General features: G+C 41.4%; 1 protein-coding gene across 1 annotated transcript in view; it reads left to right on the plus strand.

Moving 5' to 3' along the window:
• Window positions 1-1,295: 1,295 nt before the first annotated feature.
• The window catches only part of LOC134445823 (cytotoxic granule associated RNA binding protein TIA1-like), a 14,455-nt gene continuing 959 nt past the window's right edge, over window positions 1,296-14,791 (plus strand). The window contains exons 1-11 of the mRNA XM_063194927.1: window positions 1,296-1,453; window positions 2,086-2,182; window positions 2,299-2,397; window positions 4,483-4,537; window positions 4,656-4,743; window positions 4,849-4,924; window positions 8,409-8,517; window positions 9,816-9,911; window positions 10,274-10,358; window positions 12,843-12,975; window positions 13,588-14,791. The exon at window positions 13,588-14,791 is cut by the window's right edge and continues 959 nt beyond it. Of these exons, the coding sequence (XP_063050997.1) occupies window positions 1,425-1,453; window positions 2,086-2,182; window positions 2,299-2,397; window positions 4,483-4,537; window positions 4,656-4,743; window positions 4,849-4,924; window positions 8,409-8,517; window positions 9,816-9,911; window positions 10,274-10,358; window positions 12,843-12,975; window positions 13,588-13,746 (1,026 nt within the window). The 5' untranslated portion in view covers window positions 1,296-1,424 and the 3' untranslated portion in view covers window positions 13,747-14,791. The remainder of the gene's footprint in view (window positions 1,454-2,085; window positions 2,183-2,298; window positions 2,398-4,482; window positions 4,538-4,655; window positions 4,744-4,848; window positions 4,925-8,408; window positions 8,518-9,815; window positions 9,912-10,273; window positions 10,359-12,842; window positions 12,976-13,587) is intronic.

The following is a 14,791-nucleotide window of genomic DNA, read 5'->3' on the forward strand; positions in this document are numbered from 1 at the left end:
GCTACAATCAGTGGTAATACAAGTAAAGTGAAATGTGTAGATGATAAGGTGCAAGAATCAGTGTCATGGTGAAAGAAATGTTCATGGAATGTCCTCCAGTGACCTTGGAATGTTCATGTGTTTTTCTTTAGTGTGTTGAGTCTGATGGCTGGAAAGAAGCTGTTACTCAGTCTGCTTTGTGCGGGACCGCAGGTTGCGGTAGCGCTTCCCTGGTGGTAGAGGGGAGAATAGTCTGTGTGCTGGATGAGTTGTGTCTTTGATGATGTTCATCACCCTCTTAAAACAGTGTGAACTGTAGCCTACAGGTCCTGAATGGCTGAGGGCGATCTGATGATCTTTTCTGCCACCCTCACCTCTGCAAGTGTGTTTAACTTTAACCTGCCAATTGCCCTTTAAACAGCTCCTGGACAGTAGGCTTCGAAACACATTATGATTGTAAACACTTCTACCAGGTGGTAGCCAGGGGTGGAAAGTAACTAATTACTTTTACTCAAGTATTGTACTTGAGTAGCTTTTATGAATAATTTGTACTTTTTAAGTAATTTTTTAAATTAATACTTTTACTTGTACTTGACTACATTTTGACCCAAGTACTTTACCAATTACACTGGAACCTGGCCTGAGTACTGAGTAAAAAAAAATGACAGAGATAAAATGCCATGCACAACAATGACACAATCCGCCGGAAATGAAAGATTGTGCAGGATGGCACACAGCATTTCCACTATTTTACTATCTTGTATCAATGTATTGGATGATGGCTGGTGCCAAGCAAGAGATAGAGGTTATGGAGGACGATATTCAAGAAAAATAAACATGACATTCTCAAGAGGAAAGCTAATTAAAAGTAACCAAGTACTTTTACTGAAATTACATGTACTCTTACTTTCACTTGAGTAGATTGTAAGATCTGTACTTTTACTTTTTCTTGACTAGAATTTAGGCAAAGTAAAGGTACTTTTACTTGAGTACACATTATGATTGTAAACACTTCTACCAGGTGGTAGGCTATTAGTCTATTCTGAATCTGGAAAATGTCAGTTGCACCCTCCCATGCAGTGGTGTACAGCCTAAGCGTTGGGCCCTGATTTCTTTCACAACTTTAATATGATTAAACAATTGTTTACTTTATAAAGCCAGGATCCAGACACGGGAGATAGACTATAGACATGATGCCTAGCTCTAGGCCTACCTGTAACCCAGATGTTTTTCAATGATGTGGGTTTAACATTGCACAGTCTCTCCTCCAAACCACTATGTGGCACTATTTAGCTTATACGGGCACATTTGCTTCGGCTAGTTGAAGCTGAAGCCCTACCGGGTGGATTACGACAGGATTTCGGAATTCGAAAGTATCTTCATTCCTCGCAAACACAAGATAAATCTGTCTAGGAGTATTTCACCACCTACAAGGGAACGCAAAGATGATGGGCGACGAGCAACCGAAGACCCTGTGAGTGGAACACAAACCTTATTGTTTAGCCGGCTAGCTGTTTTTGCGGGGGCTAAGTTTGTGTGCACGCTACAGCTAGCAAATGAGCAACAAGGAAGGAAGTTCCCTAGCTAACGTTAGCTACTTAGCATTTAGCCGTTGTTAGATAAAACATTATGTAGAGCGTGATAACTAATTATAGGGCCATGTGACCGATGCATACAATGAAAGGTATAGTAAATTGTAAAGAAAACTTATCTGGCTGTCAGCCGAGTTCTGTATCATCTCGACCAAGCGTGGTAACTTGTGGCTAACAACTGCCCGGCTTGGATTGTCATGCAGTAAATTCATTATGGTTGGCTGTATGCGAAGAATAACGTTAGGCCCTCGTAAGTGGTTTACCTAACCGCCCCAATTATGTTCATACTGTTTTTTGGACTCTTTTGAAGTGTTATTCAGTGGTGCTGGGTTTTAGGATGTATAAAATGCAATTCAGCGATTTACGTCTATTCTTTGGGATAGTGCGTGTTTGTTGCTGAAGTGTTTCGTGACGTGGCCTTGATTTTTGATACAACGCTAGGTTAGCATAGCTAGCTTGGTGCGCCGTGGTGTAGATATGACTGATTTCCCACTTATTTTTCCCCAATAATAAGGTACGTGGGAAATCTTTCTCGGGATGTGACGGAGGCCCTCATCATGCAAGTGTTTGCTCAGATTGGCCCATGCAAGAGCTGTAAAATGATCGCCGATGTAAGTACCTGCCATTGTTGGCATTATCACCCGCCACAAAGCAGCCCTCTCAAGAGTTTATTAACTAGGTGCTTGCATGCCAACCAACTTGACAAGATGTCATTGTTTCCCTCCAGTCTGCAGGTAACGATCCGTACTGCTTTGTGGAGTTCTACGAACACAATCACGCTGCTGCCGCCTTGTCCGCTATGAACGGGCGTAAAATATTGGGCAAGGTAAGTTGTTGTTTTCCTAGCCTGAGGCCTTAACCCCTCTTGAATTCTTTGTATGAGTGTATGCTTTGTAGTGGACTACACAGAGTGCATGTGTTTTAAAGAAAAGTTTCGGAGCTCACAGGTAAGTTGCATTTTGTCAATCGCAATGACCTCTCAAAAGGATGTAGGCTACTTGAAGGCATCACCTGCATAATGGACGCATATCTTCTGCCCTGGGCCTTCAGTTAGAACTCAATAAATGGACCTCATGTTTGTAAAGTGCTGCACGATATTAGAAAAATATGTGATGCACGATAACGTGACTGTATACTGCGATATCGATATTACTCACGATATTTAATATATACATATATTTTCCCCTCTCTACTTGCCATTCTACACTTCATCATGTATAAAACAACTGAGAGCAATGTTTTATTGACAACATTATTTATTATTAGGGAAAAAAACTGGCTAATATACAGCATCAACTAAAATGTCAACATTTTTAATGCATTTTTTTTGACCTTCTCACCAAATGTCCTGTTGTTAAAAATTATAAACTGTTTGTGATACGTGCACAACTGTTGCAATATGTGTATCACAAGCCGTGATATCTATACATTTTCGATATATCGTGCAGCCCTAGTTTGTATTGTCTGTCAGAGAAAATACATGCTACACGCATGAGTGTGCGTGTGCAATTATTTATTTTCTTTCAATTCCTCATGTACTGTGATTCACTGTATGAAACACAGTAATCAGATTGCTTGTCAAAGTGGAACAAAGATATTGTGCCAATTTGCAGGGGTCAAGTTAGTAATCTGCAGATGGTTAAGTAGATTTCAGATAAAGATATACCTTTTTTGTTTGTTTCATGTTGTAGCAATGCATTTTTGATGGATCTTTGTTCTTTTCTCATTTCCCATCCCCTTCTGAAGTTGGTGTAGTTTAGGTCAGTCCAGTTTTTAATTGGCCATTTTATTAAACAGTGTTTAACATCATGGATTTGTCCAGTCTGCATGCTGCTGCGTTTCACAATTTTAGATCAGCAAGACAAAATTCTGTCCAAGTTGTCAAGGGCCCATATCACAAAGCTGGTTAAAACTGTATCCCGAAATGGTAATCAAATGTTCACAGAGTAGGTCTGCTTGGAAAAAGCAAATCATTTCGTTTCGCGCAAGAACCAAGTGGTAGTGAACGTGTCGATTAAAATCATTTGTGTTTGGCCCATTAGTTGTAGACCCTTGTTGCGTATATGACTTGATGCAGGTTAATATGACTTGGGCCCTATTGTGTTGTACAGATAAGTGCCCAGCTTTGTGACTTGGGCTTGATTCTGGCTTGTTTTACCAGACGGTCCCTCAGTATTCTTAACTAGTTGTTGGTGTGCCTCTACAAGTATCTCTACTTTTGAATTTTGAATTCCTGGTACAAATTTAGTATGTGCACCATTTACAGTTGAAACCAGAAGTTTACGTTCACTGAATACACAGACACGAAATCTTTTTTTTTTTTTTCCTGACATTAAATTAGGTTCTGATTTAAAGTGATGCCGCATCTTTGTATTGAATGTACATGAACCTCTGGATTCAACTGTATTTCTGAGACTCTGTATTTTCTTTCTTCTTTGCCCTGTCTTTGTCCTTAATCGTCTTTGCCCTTACCTCGCTCACCTGCTGCTTCAGAATGGTGACCGCCATGGTTAAAAATATATTCAGTGCAAATATTTTATCCTCAACAGGTATTGAAGGCCCAATTGAGGAGTTATACAAGTTGATAAAAATCACTCTGTTGTAAGTCACTTTAGACCTTCTACTCCGTAGCTTTTTTTGTTCACTCCAAGACCTGTTTTTTTCTTTTTTCTTTTTCAGCATTTTTTGAGTGATCAGGTGTTGTATTTTTCGTCCCACATTGCATTAAGTGATTCAGTGGTTCAATTGAATTAGCTCATGCCTCTTAACATCACAGAAAGTGATTGGTGGTTGTTTGCAGTTTTACAAGTCAACACGTGTCATGATGTTTTCCTATTGTTCTCTCTCTCTCTCTCTCTCTCTCTCTCTCTCTCTCTCTCTCTCTCTCTCTCTCTCTCTCTCTCTCTCTCAGGAAATGAAAGTCAATTGGGCCTCAATGCCAAGCAGCCAGAAGAAAGATACTAGCAGTAAGAGGCTCTTTGCTTTTATGTCTTGTGCTTTTTATCCTTAGTACTTTTGACAGTGGTAGAATGACATTCTCGTAGTTCTAATATGTTTCTTTAATGTCTACATCTCTATTCGTAGATCATTTCCACGTGTTTGTCGGTGACCTGAGTCCCGAAATCACCACAGATGACGTCAGAGCCGCGTTTGCTCCCTTTGGAAAAATTTCGTAAGTGATCCTTCAAGAACACGCACGCAAGTGGAAATTCTCACTGGTTGTTTTAGTGATCAGGGAAAAAAATAAGCTTTTTTTGCCTCTTTTCTCGGTTGGTAGGGATGCTCGTGTGGTGAAGGACTTGGCCACAGGGAAATCCAAAGGCTATGGCTTTGTTTCATTCTTCAACAAATGGGTGAGTTGTGGTTGTCAAGTGTACTTTATAGTCAAAGATCTATGTAACAGGGTTGGCACAGAAGTTTGAAATTGCGTTTGACCAGTCTCCAATGTTTTAACTAAATCATATTAAGACACTGACAATTAGGGCTGGGTATTGCAGCTATGTTCCTGTATCGATTCGATTTCGATTCTGAGGGTTTTGAATCGATTAATCACGATTCGATTCGATTCAATTCGATTCACTCCGAATCGATTCAATCCGTTCCCTTTTTGGTGCAAGGATTTCCCCCAAAAGATGCTGTTGCCTATTTTTATATAAAAATGTCAAAGTGCTGTGGCTTGACAGTGTTAACAGATTGCTAATTTGTAATAAGTAGGCCTAGGCCTAATTGACTAATACCTACTGGGTATTTTCCATAGACCTAAATGAAACAAAAAGAACAAAAAAAAGAGCAAAAAAAATCGATTTTGTGCCCTGTGAATCGATTATGTGAATTTTAAATGATATCGATCGATTATCGATTGAATCGATTATTTTACAGGCATGCAAACTTGCCGCTTTTCGGCGAAATTCGCCGTTTTGAAATAAAAATGGGTCATTTCTGTGAATCGCGCAGATCCGAGGAGAAATTATTGGGGGGGGGGGATGTCGAGCGAGTTGAAATGTATACCGCAGAAAATGTCATACAGCCATTGAGAGTAAATCTCAATGCATACAGCTCAATGGCAAATTGCTGGAGAGATGCCACCACCGACAATGACTTTTGACCAATCACAGTATTTCTGTTTGTCGGCACAGCCAATAACAAGAACGAGCTCAATCTAAGTCCCGCCCTGTCTTCATACTTCGAAAGGAAAGAGCGCAAACCCCTGTGTTTTCTGGTCGGCTGGGCTGCGTAGTTATATCAAATGTCTTTTAGTTCTATAATATAGAGAGTTGTGTCCGACCATTTTCCCCTACCCAAATCCTGAAATGTGCCGTCTTTGGATTTAGCTCTAAACGTGGAAGTCTGCGTGGTTAGTGAACAGGTACCCCACACCTCACAGTTGGTTTAGTTGTTTTGCCTGATAATTTGACTCCGGAGCTTCGCCGCCCTCGTGAAAAATAATGTATTCTCATAAGAGCTCCGAAAGCTTGGTTACACGCACGTGTTCCTGGTATTCTGTTGTTTCGGTTAATGATTTGAAATGTCCATTTACGCTAACAGTATAATAGTTCAGTTTCCGTTCGCTGTAGGCCTACTTGTTCTCCGGTTATAGTCGATGCAAAGGACATGATTTCTGCGCGAGTGAATCCAACTTGGATAGTTCAGCGGGAGAGTGCGCTAGGGGGGGAAAAGTCTAAAGTAGCTACCGGGTGAAAAAAGCTAATGTAGACTACGCGAGGCATGCAACATCGTGCATATGCTGCGGGCAGAGGGAAGGGAGAGAGATGGGCCAGTCAGTCTAGCGTTTGACACAGGACAAATTGCAATAGTTGGCCAAATCATTCCAAGTTTTTGTTTAATCCGATTCCTTTGTAGGCCTATATCTAAATGACCTTAAAAAATGAACAATATTTAGTGAAACATACTTTTTTCAGGTCAAAGTTGGAGCGTTCCTATTCCTACTCATTTTTTCTACAGGAAGACATTAAAAGAGATACTAGGTGAATAGGCTAAAATTTGAGTAGTTTGAGTAAAACTGCAGTAGCTAATTCAAACTTTGACAAATATTTTTTTTGTAGCCTATTGCAAGTTGTCTAAAATATGATGATTAAATATGCATGAGATGACAACCAGGCAAGTGTTGAGGGGGTGTTAGGAGACTGATGAGAGGAGGGGTGCTTAGTGTCATTTGGGGGCATTTTGACCTATTTTATTTTTTAATAGGCCTACTAAGGGTTTTGATGAGGTCAATGGGGTGTTGGGGAAACTTACTATGAGAACCACTGCTCTATCATGATAAAAACCTATTTTATCAAGCTATCTACCCAACCCCCCATCAGACATGACGGCTAAGTCATGGAGTAAGGTTGGCAGTTCTCATGTTCACTGTCCCTTGGTCGCTAATAACTACAGTATGCTCAAAATTCACAATTTAAAGGCTTTTTAGCTAAATCCTCTCCCCCCTAGTCTGAGACTGTTATACAAGATCATCCACTGCGCACAACACACACGTGTGCACCTGTGTTTGCGCGCGTGCACAGCGCCGGGCCGCGCCGCGCCGCGCCGCGTCTTCACCTTTTTCAACCCTGACCTGTTTGCATGCCTGATTTTACCCAGCCCTACTGACAATGCTCACTCACTCACTCACACTTGAATTTACAATTGCGTGTTTGCTGTGATTAGTGTGTCTTTGCTGGTGTGTGCCTGTTTTATAGCAACCTATTCTCGAGTGAAATCCAGTATAATTGCTGGTATTAGCCTTTTGGCATCTGATAAACTTCCTCTTTGTCCATGCAAAGTCAAAACGTACATGTTATGGCTGCTCTGTCTAGACTGCTATATTTTGTGACGCCATTAAGAATGTAATGTATATTTTTTATTTGTGAATAGGAGGATTGAGGCTTATTTATCCAAGTTGCCTGTAGTAGTATTGAGCTACTTTAACATAATGACTGTGAAATTAAATTGAGAATTATTCATTTTACTGTCACTATCGACATGCACAACGTAAACTATACATACATACATACATACATACATACATACATACATACATACATACATACATACATACATACATACATACAGCTATACAATGAGATTGAAAGTATTTTCAACATTTTTTACATTATTTTAGCTGCCACTTTTGTCCAAAGCGACCTTCATATGCACAGGGTATTGGTTACAGTCCCTGGAGCAAACCTTGGTTAGCTGCCTTGCTCATGGACACTTCAGCCATGGATGAAGGTGCAGGGAGAGATAAGGATGGTATTCCATCCCGCAGCCCTCTGGTCCTAAGACCACCTCCTTAACTATTACCGCAGAAATACACCAGCGGCGATCTGAGCGAGTCGAGCGACGGAAGTAATTGACTTTGTATTGAGTCGAGAGACAAAAGCGATTCTGGAGACTAGAGCTATTTGCGCGACGAGCGCGACAATTTGAAGTTGAAATCTTTTCAACTTTCTATGACGCGGTTCGGCGACAAGCCGCGACAGCCAATGACTGTATAGAGGTCAGTGACCACAGCCAATGGGAATGCTTCAATGCTTTGCCTTCTGCCTGTACGGACATACTCTAGTCTCCTCAATCTCTCGTATCGCTTGCTGCTACACTCTGTCGCTTGAATCGCGTCGCCGCTGGTGTATCTCTGCGGTTAGGCCGCGACTGCCCAACATGGCATAAAGGGGGGGGAAAAAACTAGTGCAAATGAGTTGAATAACAACATTAATAACCAGATTTGAGAGGATGTAGTCGCCCAGGAAAGGGCATTGTGATGCAACTCTACATGACCTGTGCATGAGGTGAAACAACATTGACAGGATGATTGATTTTGTCCTGCTGGTGACGTAGGATGCGGAGAACGCCATCCAGCAGATGGGTGGGCAGTGGCTGGGGGGCAGACAGATCCGGACGAACTGGGCCACGCGGAAGCCACCAGCGCCAAAGGCCACTTCAGACTGTGAGTAATAAATATGCACGCTCTGGGGAAATGTCTAGCACCAAGAAAACCTTATTTTTGAGTCTGTGTTTAACAACTACTACCGTATTTGTATAACACATTATCTTACACAACTGGCATTCAATCTGCTTGAGAAAGAGAAGACAATATTACAGATAGTAGTACGTAAGTATGTGGATGAATCACCCTGATCAAGGGCAGATGAAAATAAAACCGTTTTTAATTTCTTTTTAATTAAGACGTGCTATTGTTGGGGCAGTTCTAATTTCAAAGTTCTAATGCTCATTGTTCATTGTTTAGAGAGATGAAAAGCAACATAACCCTTTTTACCTTCGTTCTGCCTTCAGTGTGTTTACTATATAGTGTGATTTATTTATCCCTCCCTCAATCCAATCTTGTGCACTTTGTATAGAGGTTTAGTGTGTTGGAATTTAGTGGTGTCTGGTAGGGAGTTGGCAGGTTGCAGCAAAACAAATACCTTTCGCTCAACGCTTTCTGTGCACACATGTGGGGCAGTGTACCATGTCTGTCAAGTGTGAAGAGCTGTTGTCAAGATGGTGTTTGATGCATGAGGTCAGCAGTTGAAAGTTGTCATACAGACCCGCATCAATGTGACTCTGAAAACAAACAAAATTGTATATCTAAAACTGCAGGTCTCGTTGGGCTCCCTACCACTGTGTAAGCCATGGAAGATGTGCTATAGTCATATTGAGTAATATGTTAAAAAAAAAAAACATTACCTTGCAGCCTTAAGATTTGATAACTAGGACTATAAATGGGACTATTATTACTATTACTGTGCGTGCGTGCCGGCAGCCTCCAGAACTGGTGTGTGAATGTGGGAATGTGTATATGCAGGGCTCTAATTTAACACCAGCCAAATGCTGGTGAAATTTCAATTGGCTGGTGGAAAAGACCAGCTTACTAACCACTTAAACCCATTAGTGAGGGCGTGTTTGGCAGTAAGATTAACATCTACTAGCCATTTTGGCTGGTGATTTAAAAAAAAGTTAATTTAGAACCCTGTGTGTGTATTTTGAAAATGCTTTTGAGTCAACTTCATTGTTGTGATGCTGTGCTTTATAAATACATGTTGTATTGTGTATTGTAGGCCCTATTTGTATGTGTAGGATTTTTTTAAGACTTTGTGTAATTGGATTGTTTTCATTGAGGAATAATGTGGATTAAAATGAGAACATGGTAGGCAGATCTGTGTCACTTCTGGTTCATGCGACTCAAAAAAAGACTCACACCTAAATGAAGCAATCAGTAATGTGTTTTCACATTTGTCTTTGCAGCCAACACAAAGCACTTGTCCTTCGATGAGGTGCTGAACCAGTCCAGTCCCAGCAACTGCACTGTCTACTGCGGCGGAGTCGTCACCGGCCTCTCAGGTCTGTCTCCAAGGGCTGGAGTGACATGGACATGCACTGTCCTTTTTTCTTCTCACTATACCCTCTTTCTTTATCTCCCTCTCGCTCTCTCACTCTCTCTCTCTCACTCTCTCTATTGCTTGCTCGCTCGCTCGCTCTCTCTCTGTCTCTCATGCTCTGTCTCTCACTCACTCACTCTCATTCATTCACAAACCAGAAAACATACAAAACGTTCAATTTCATAAAGGTATTCTTTATCAACATTTTCACACCCAATTGGCCTCTAACTCACCCCTGCTTTCCACCAAATCTCCGCTAGTCTTTAGGGCTTTTTTGTGAAAGAAGCCATACTTGTCTGACTGTGTCCTATTCTTGTCTTCCAGAGCATGTGATGAGACAGACATTCTCTCCATTCGGCCACATTATGGAGGTTCGGGTATTCCCAGAGAAGGGCTACTCCTTCATAAGGTAGGTCACGAGTCACGCCGTAGCACACTGAGCACTTAATAAAATCAGCACACAGCATGCCACACCACACCATACTACACCATGCCACGGTCCACAACCAATCTGTTGAGTGCCGTTGCATTGTTGCTCATTTTTGTGTGAAGGGGCCAGAGTCTCATAGCTGTGTACCATACCAGGCTGATGTAGACGATTAATCCCCCAGCAGCACTTGTCATTCTTCAGTATCCCATCTTTTTCATCAAGCGTTTTGCGTATCTGAAAAGTACCAGAAATGATCGAGTTTTATTGTATAGAATTGAATTAATGGTGGGCAACAGTACCATTCTTCTAGCTGGTGTAAATTAAACATGTGCAGAATCACTTATTTTTTTCTCACTGCCTGGAAGGAGGTGAGCATACCTGTCAACTTTGAGTTACCAAAATTTGGGAAAATTCCCATATTTTAAGCCAAAACTCTGGAAGTTTTTTTATAGGCCAAATCCTGACAGTCAACAGAGACAGATCTAACGGTGCGCTCTTCTGTGCTTTTCAGCGCATGTTTTAAATGAGCTTAAATTATCAGTTTCTCCATGTTGTTTTGTCGCTACAGTTGTCTGGGGCTCGTGCAAAAACTTTGTGCTGGTGCAGGTTGTGATTAGGTTAATCGCATGATTCGCTGTTCTGAGGCCGTTTACCGCGTTGTATGAACTAACGGTTTCTGAGACGAGTCAACTTGGCGCGCACACGCCTACGGAGTTCGAGGGTGACTGCTCCCATTTACAAGGAACTGGCATAAAATCTACTGGCAGAATCGTCAAAACCCTGTCAAAACCCTGACAATTCTAGACTTCCCTGTTTCCTTTCATTTACATTTGTTAACTTTGTGAAGCACATTGAGTTGCACCTGTGTATGAAATGCGCTATATAAATAAACTTGCCTTGCCTTGCCTTGGCAGGCAATAACTAGCTTGCCTTGATAAGCAAGACCCTCTCAGTCTCTCTTCAGGAGTGGGTTTGGCCGCGCGGGCTTAGTGACAGGGCTCTGGGAATAATTAGTCTACTGGCCATTTGATAATGTGAAAAATGGGGATATTTCCGGGAAAATGTTCAAATCGGGAAGAATTCGGGAAATGAGTCAAAATTAGGGAGTTTCCCGGGAAATTAGGGATGGTTGACAGGTATGGAGTTGAGGGATCAAGATTTGTGGTGCTGCTGGAGGGAATGCGGTGTAAACAACGCTGATTATACACATATTTTCTACTCTTGTAATAAACTTAATAAATATTGGCAGGCAGTCCAACATCTTATGCGAGAAAAGTTAAGTAAAGATGTGTCAATACAAAATCACAATGCTATTTTGGGCATAAGACCCAGAGGGCTGGAAAAGGAACACCTCCACCTCTTTTGGGTCTTTAGAATAACAGCCTTAAAACAAATTACAAGGAATTGGAAAAAAGTAGAACCACCTACTACTGATATGTGGTTGGAAAGTATAGAGGAAATGAGAAGTATGGAAAAAATAACTTATAGAATCAATAATAAAGAGAATGTGTATGACAAAAAATGGTCCCTTTACAAAAGTTAAGATGAGGAGCCAATCTAAACTATGGCACCCCCATGAGAAATCAAAACTACACTCAGTTAATAAATATGTATACCCTTCGTATTTTTTTCTTTCGTTTTTTTTTATTTATTTATTTATTTATTTATTTTAGGTTCATTGTTTTGTGTATGGGGGTTAGGACGTGAGTGGGGCGGTGTGTGTGTGTTTTGCGGTGTGAGTGCATGTGAATTCTTTTGTGTGGGGGTGAATGTGGGTGTATGCGTGGATGGATGAATGTCGCAAAGTGTGGGTATTTAGGTGGATGAAAGTTGGTGGGTGTGGATATATGGTTGGATGGATGAATGTGTGCTGATGTGAGTGGGGGAGTGAATGTGGGGTTTGTGAGGATGGATGGATGTAGACCTGCAGATGGGAGCAAAAAGAAGGGTTAAAAGGGTGGGTGGGGTGGAGTACATGAAACAGTGTGTGTGTGGTTTTTATTTATTTATTTTTTTATTTTTTATTAATTAATTCATTTATTTATTTATTTTTTCTATGTACCGTTTTCTTATGTCTGTTTTGAAATAATCACAAGTGGGGGAAAAAAAAAAGAAAAACTGAAAATGTGTTTATAAATGAATGATTGTTCTGAACTTGAATTAACTTGAATGAACTTTGAATGAACACAATAAAGTATTAAAAAAAGATTTGTGGTGATGTGCAGTTCCAGTGGGTGTTAAATAAAGGCCTTGTAGAGATAAAAAATAGTCTGTTAGAGTAAGACCCCAAACCACGGCTACCCAATTTAAAGGAGTGTGCTCCAGTTCGGTCTCCTATTGACCCCTCCTTCACTTTCGCTTTTGGTGTTGGGTGACTGCTTGCATAACGTGTGCACAGTGGGTGTTAAATGAAGGCCTTGTTTAGATGTGTTGTCCCCCGCTGATATAATCTTCTATCCGCAGGTTCGGTACTCATGAAGAGGCAGCCCACGCCATCGTGTCTGTGAACGGCTCGTCCGTGGAGGGCCACACAGTTAAGTGCTACTGGGGCAAGGAGACGCCAGACACCATGAGCCCCATGCAGCAGATGCCTCAGGTATGCCAGAATAATGAGCGGGATCATTTTAGACAATGTTTTTTTTTAACTTTAAAGGGACACACTGAGATTTTTAGTTGTTCATTTCTAGCACTTTTCATACATGAAAAGGGGGATCTTTTCCATGGTCCGCCATTTTGAACTTCCATAAATAGCCATTTTTAGCTGCAAAAATGACTGTACTTGGGCCATAATACAAAATGTTAGTTTATTACTTAGTAAACTTAAATGAAAAGGTCAAATTTGGCAATAGCCGACACAGTTTCAATGAGCAGCATAGTTGCAGTACCTTTTTTGACCATTTCCTGCACAGTGTACCTTTAAGGGCAACAGTTAATACCCATTGCATTAGAATTTGGTAAAGGCACCATGCAGCTGATGTCTCAGGTATGCCCCTGTGTATGAATCAAAAGCTCTTTAATGTCAGATGTACAGTATTGTACTCAGAATATTTCTAGATTCCAAGACCTGTACCCAAGCTACATGTGCATATCCTGTATATTTGCCCAAGCCTTTTTTTATACCATAACAATAATGATGCCTGGTAAGAGATGTAAACAACATGAATCCCATTTTCCCCTGCCCATGTTCTTGTGGTCTTGTCCCCTGCAGCAAAACAAGGTAGGCTACACTGCTCCCCCTTACGGAGGCCAGTGGGGCCAGTGGTACAGCAACACCCAGCAGATTGGCCAGTACGTGCCCAACGGCTGGCAGATGCCCTCCTATGGCATGTATGGCCAGGCCGCCTGGAACCAGCAGGGCTACGAGTGAGAAGTGGACGGGCCAGAGGGCAACCCCACCGCCCCCGCCCCAACCCATTTCTCCAGGGTTCCAGCCAAAACCACCCACCCTCTGGACCACAGACCTTCCAAGCCCTGCAGGGAGATGGACACACACACACACACACACACACACACACACGCACACTCTCACACACACACGGCAGTAGCCAGAAATTTGTCCACCACACACACAAGCAGACATACACACAGCATACTTAAACATGTACCCTGTTTTGTCATGAAAAGGAGATAGATCCATACATTTCTGTCTTTTCTTCCTTCGCTCCTTTTACGTTAAAAATGCTCTGTAAATGGAACACTGCAGCTTAGCTGCTCTCTTTTTTTCATTTGTTGAAACGGACTTTTCCCTTTTTTTCTCTCTCTCTTTCTTTCTCTCTCTCTTTCTTTCTGTATCTGTTTCTCTCGTCATTGACGTGTATTTCTTTCTTGTTCGTACTTAATGATGGTTTCGTCTCTGTGATGAGCTGCCATTTTAGATAAAGCTCCCAAGTCTCATCCAGGCGTGCTGGGGACTCGATGGATCGGTTATGCCCCCCCACCCTTTTGTCTGTCCCAAGCGTCCCCTTGGCATGATGGATTGACACGGGCAATGTACAGTCCTCTGCTTGCAGAGTTGGTCTTTTTTCTTTTTTTCCCCCTTTTTAAGCAATCCACCCAAACCCGCTTACATGAAACTCTTTAAGACGAAGTAAAATGGTCACAATATTGTCACATAATTTATTTTTATGCTTTGCCCCACCCTCCATCTTGCAGAAAGATAACAAGCACCCTTGTAGTTGTTAAAACCACTGGGTTTTTTCCTCTTCTGTCACCATGGGGGGTGAGTTTACTTGACATCGTTTTTCACGTCCCAAATTGTGGATTCGGCTTTTCCCATGATTTTGTTTGTTTTGTTCATGGGTCAAGTTTCTTTTCTTTCTTTTTCTTTCTTTTCTTTTTTAAACAGAAACAAGCAAACAAGAAACATGCCTTTTTTGTTTTCATAAAGGAACATTTGTTGTATATGATAACTT

This window comes from Engraulis encrasicolus, chromosome 3 (genome assembly GCF_034702125.1).
Source record: "Engraulis encrasicolus isolate BLACKSEA-1 chromosome 3, IST_EnEncr_1.0, whole genome shotgun sequence".
NCBI lineage: Eukaryota > Metazoa > Chordata > Actinopteri > Clupeiformes > Engraulidae > Engraulis > Engraulis encrasicolus.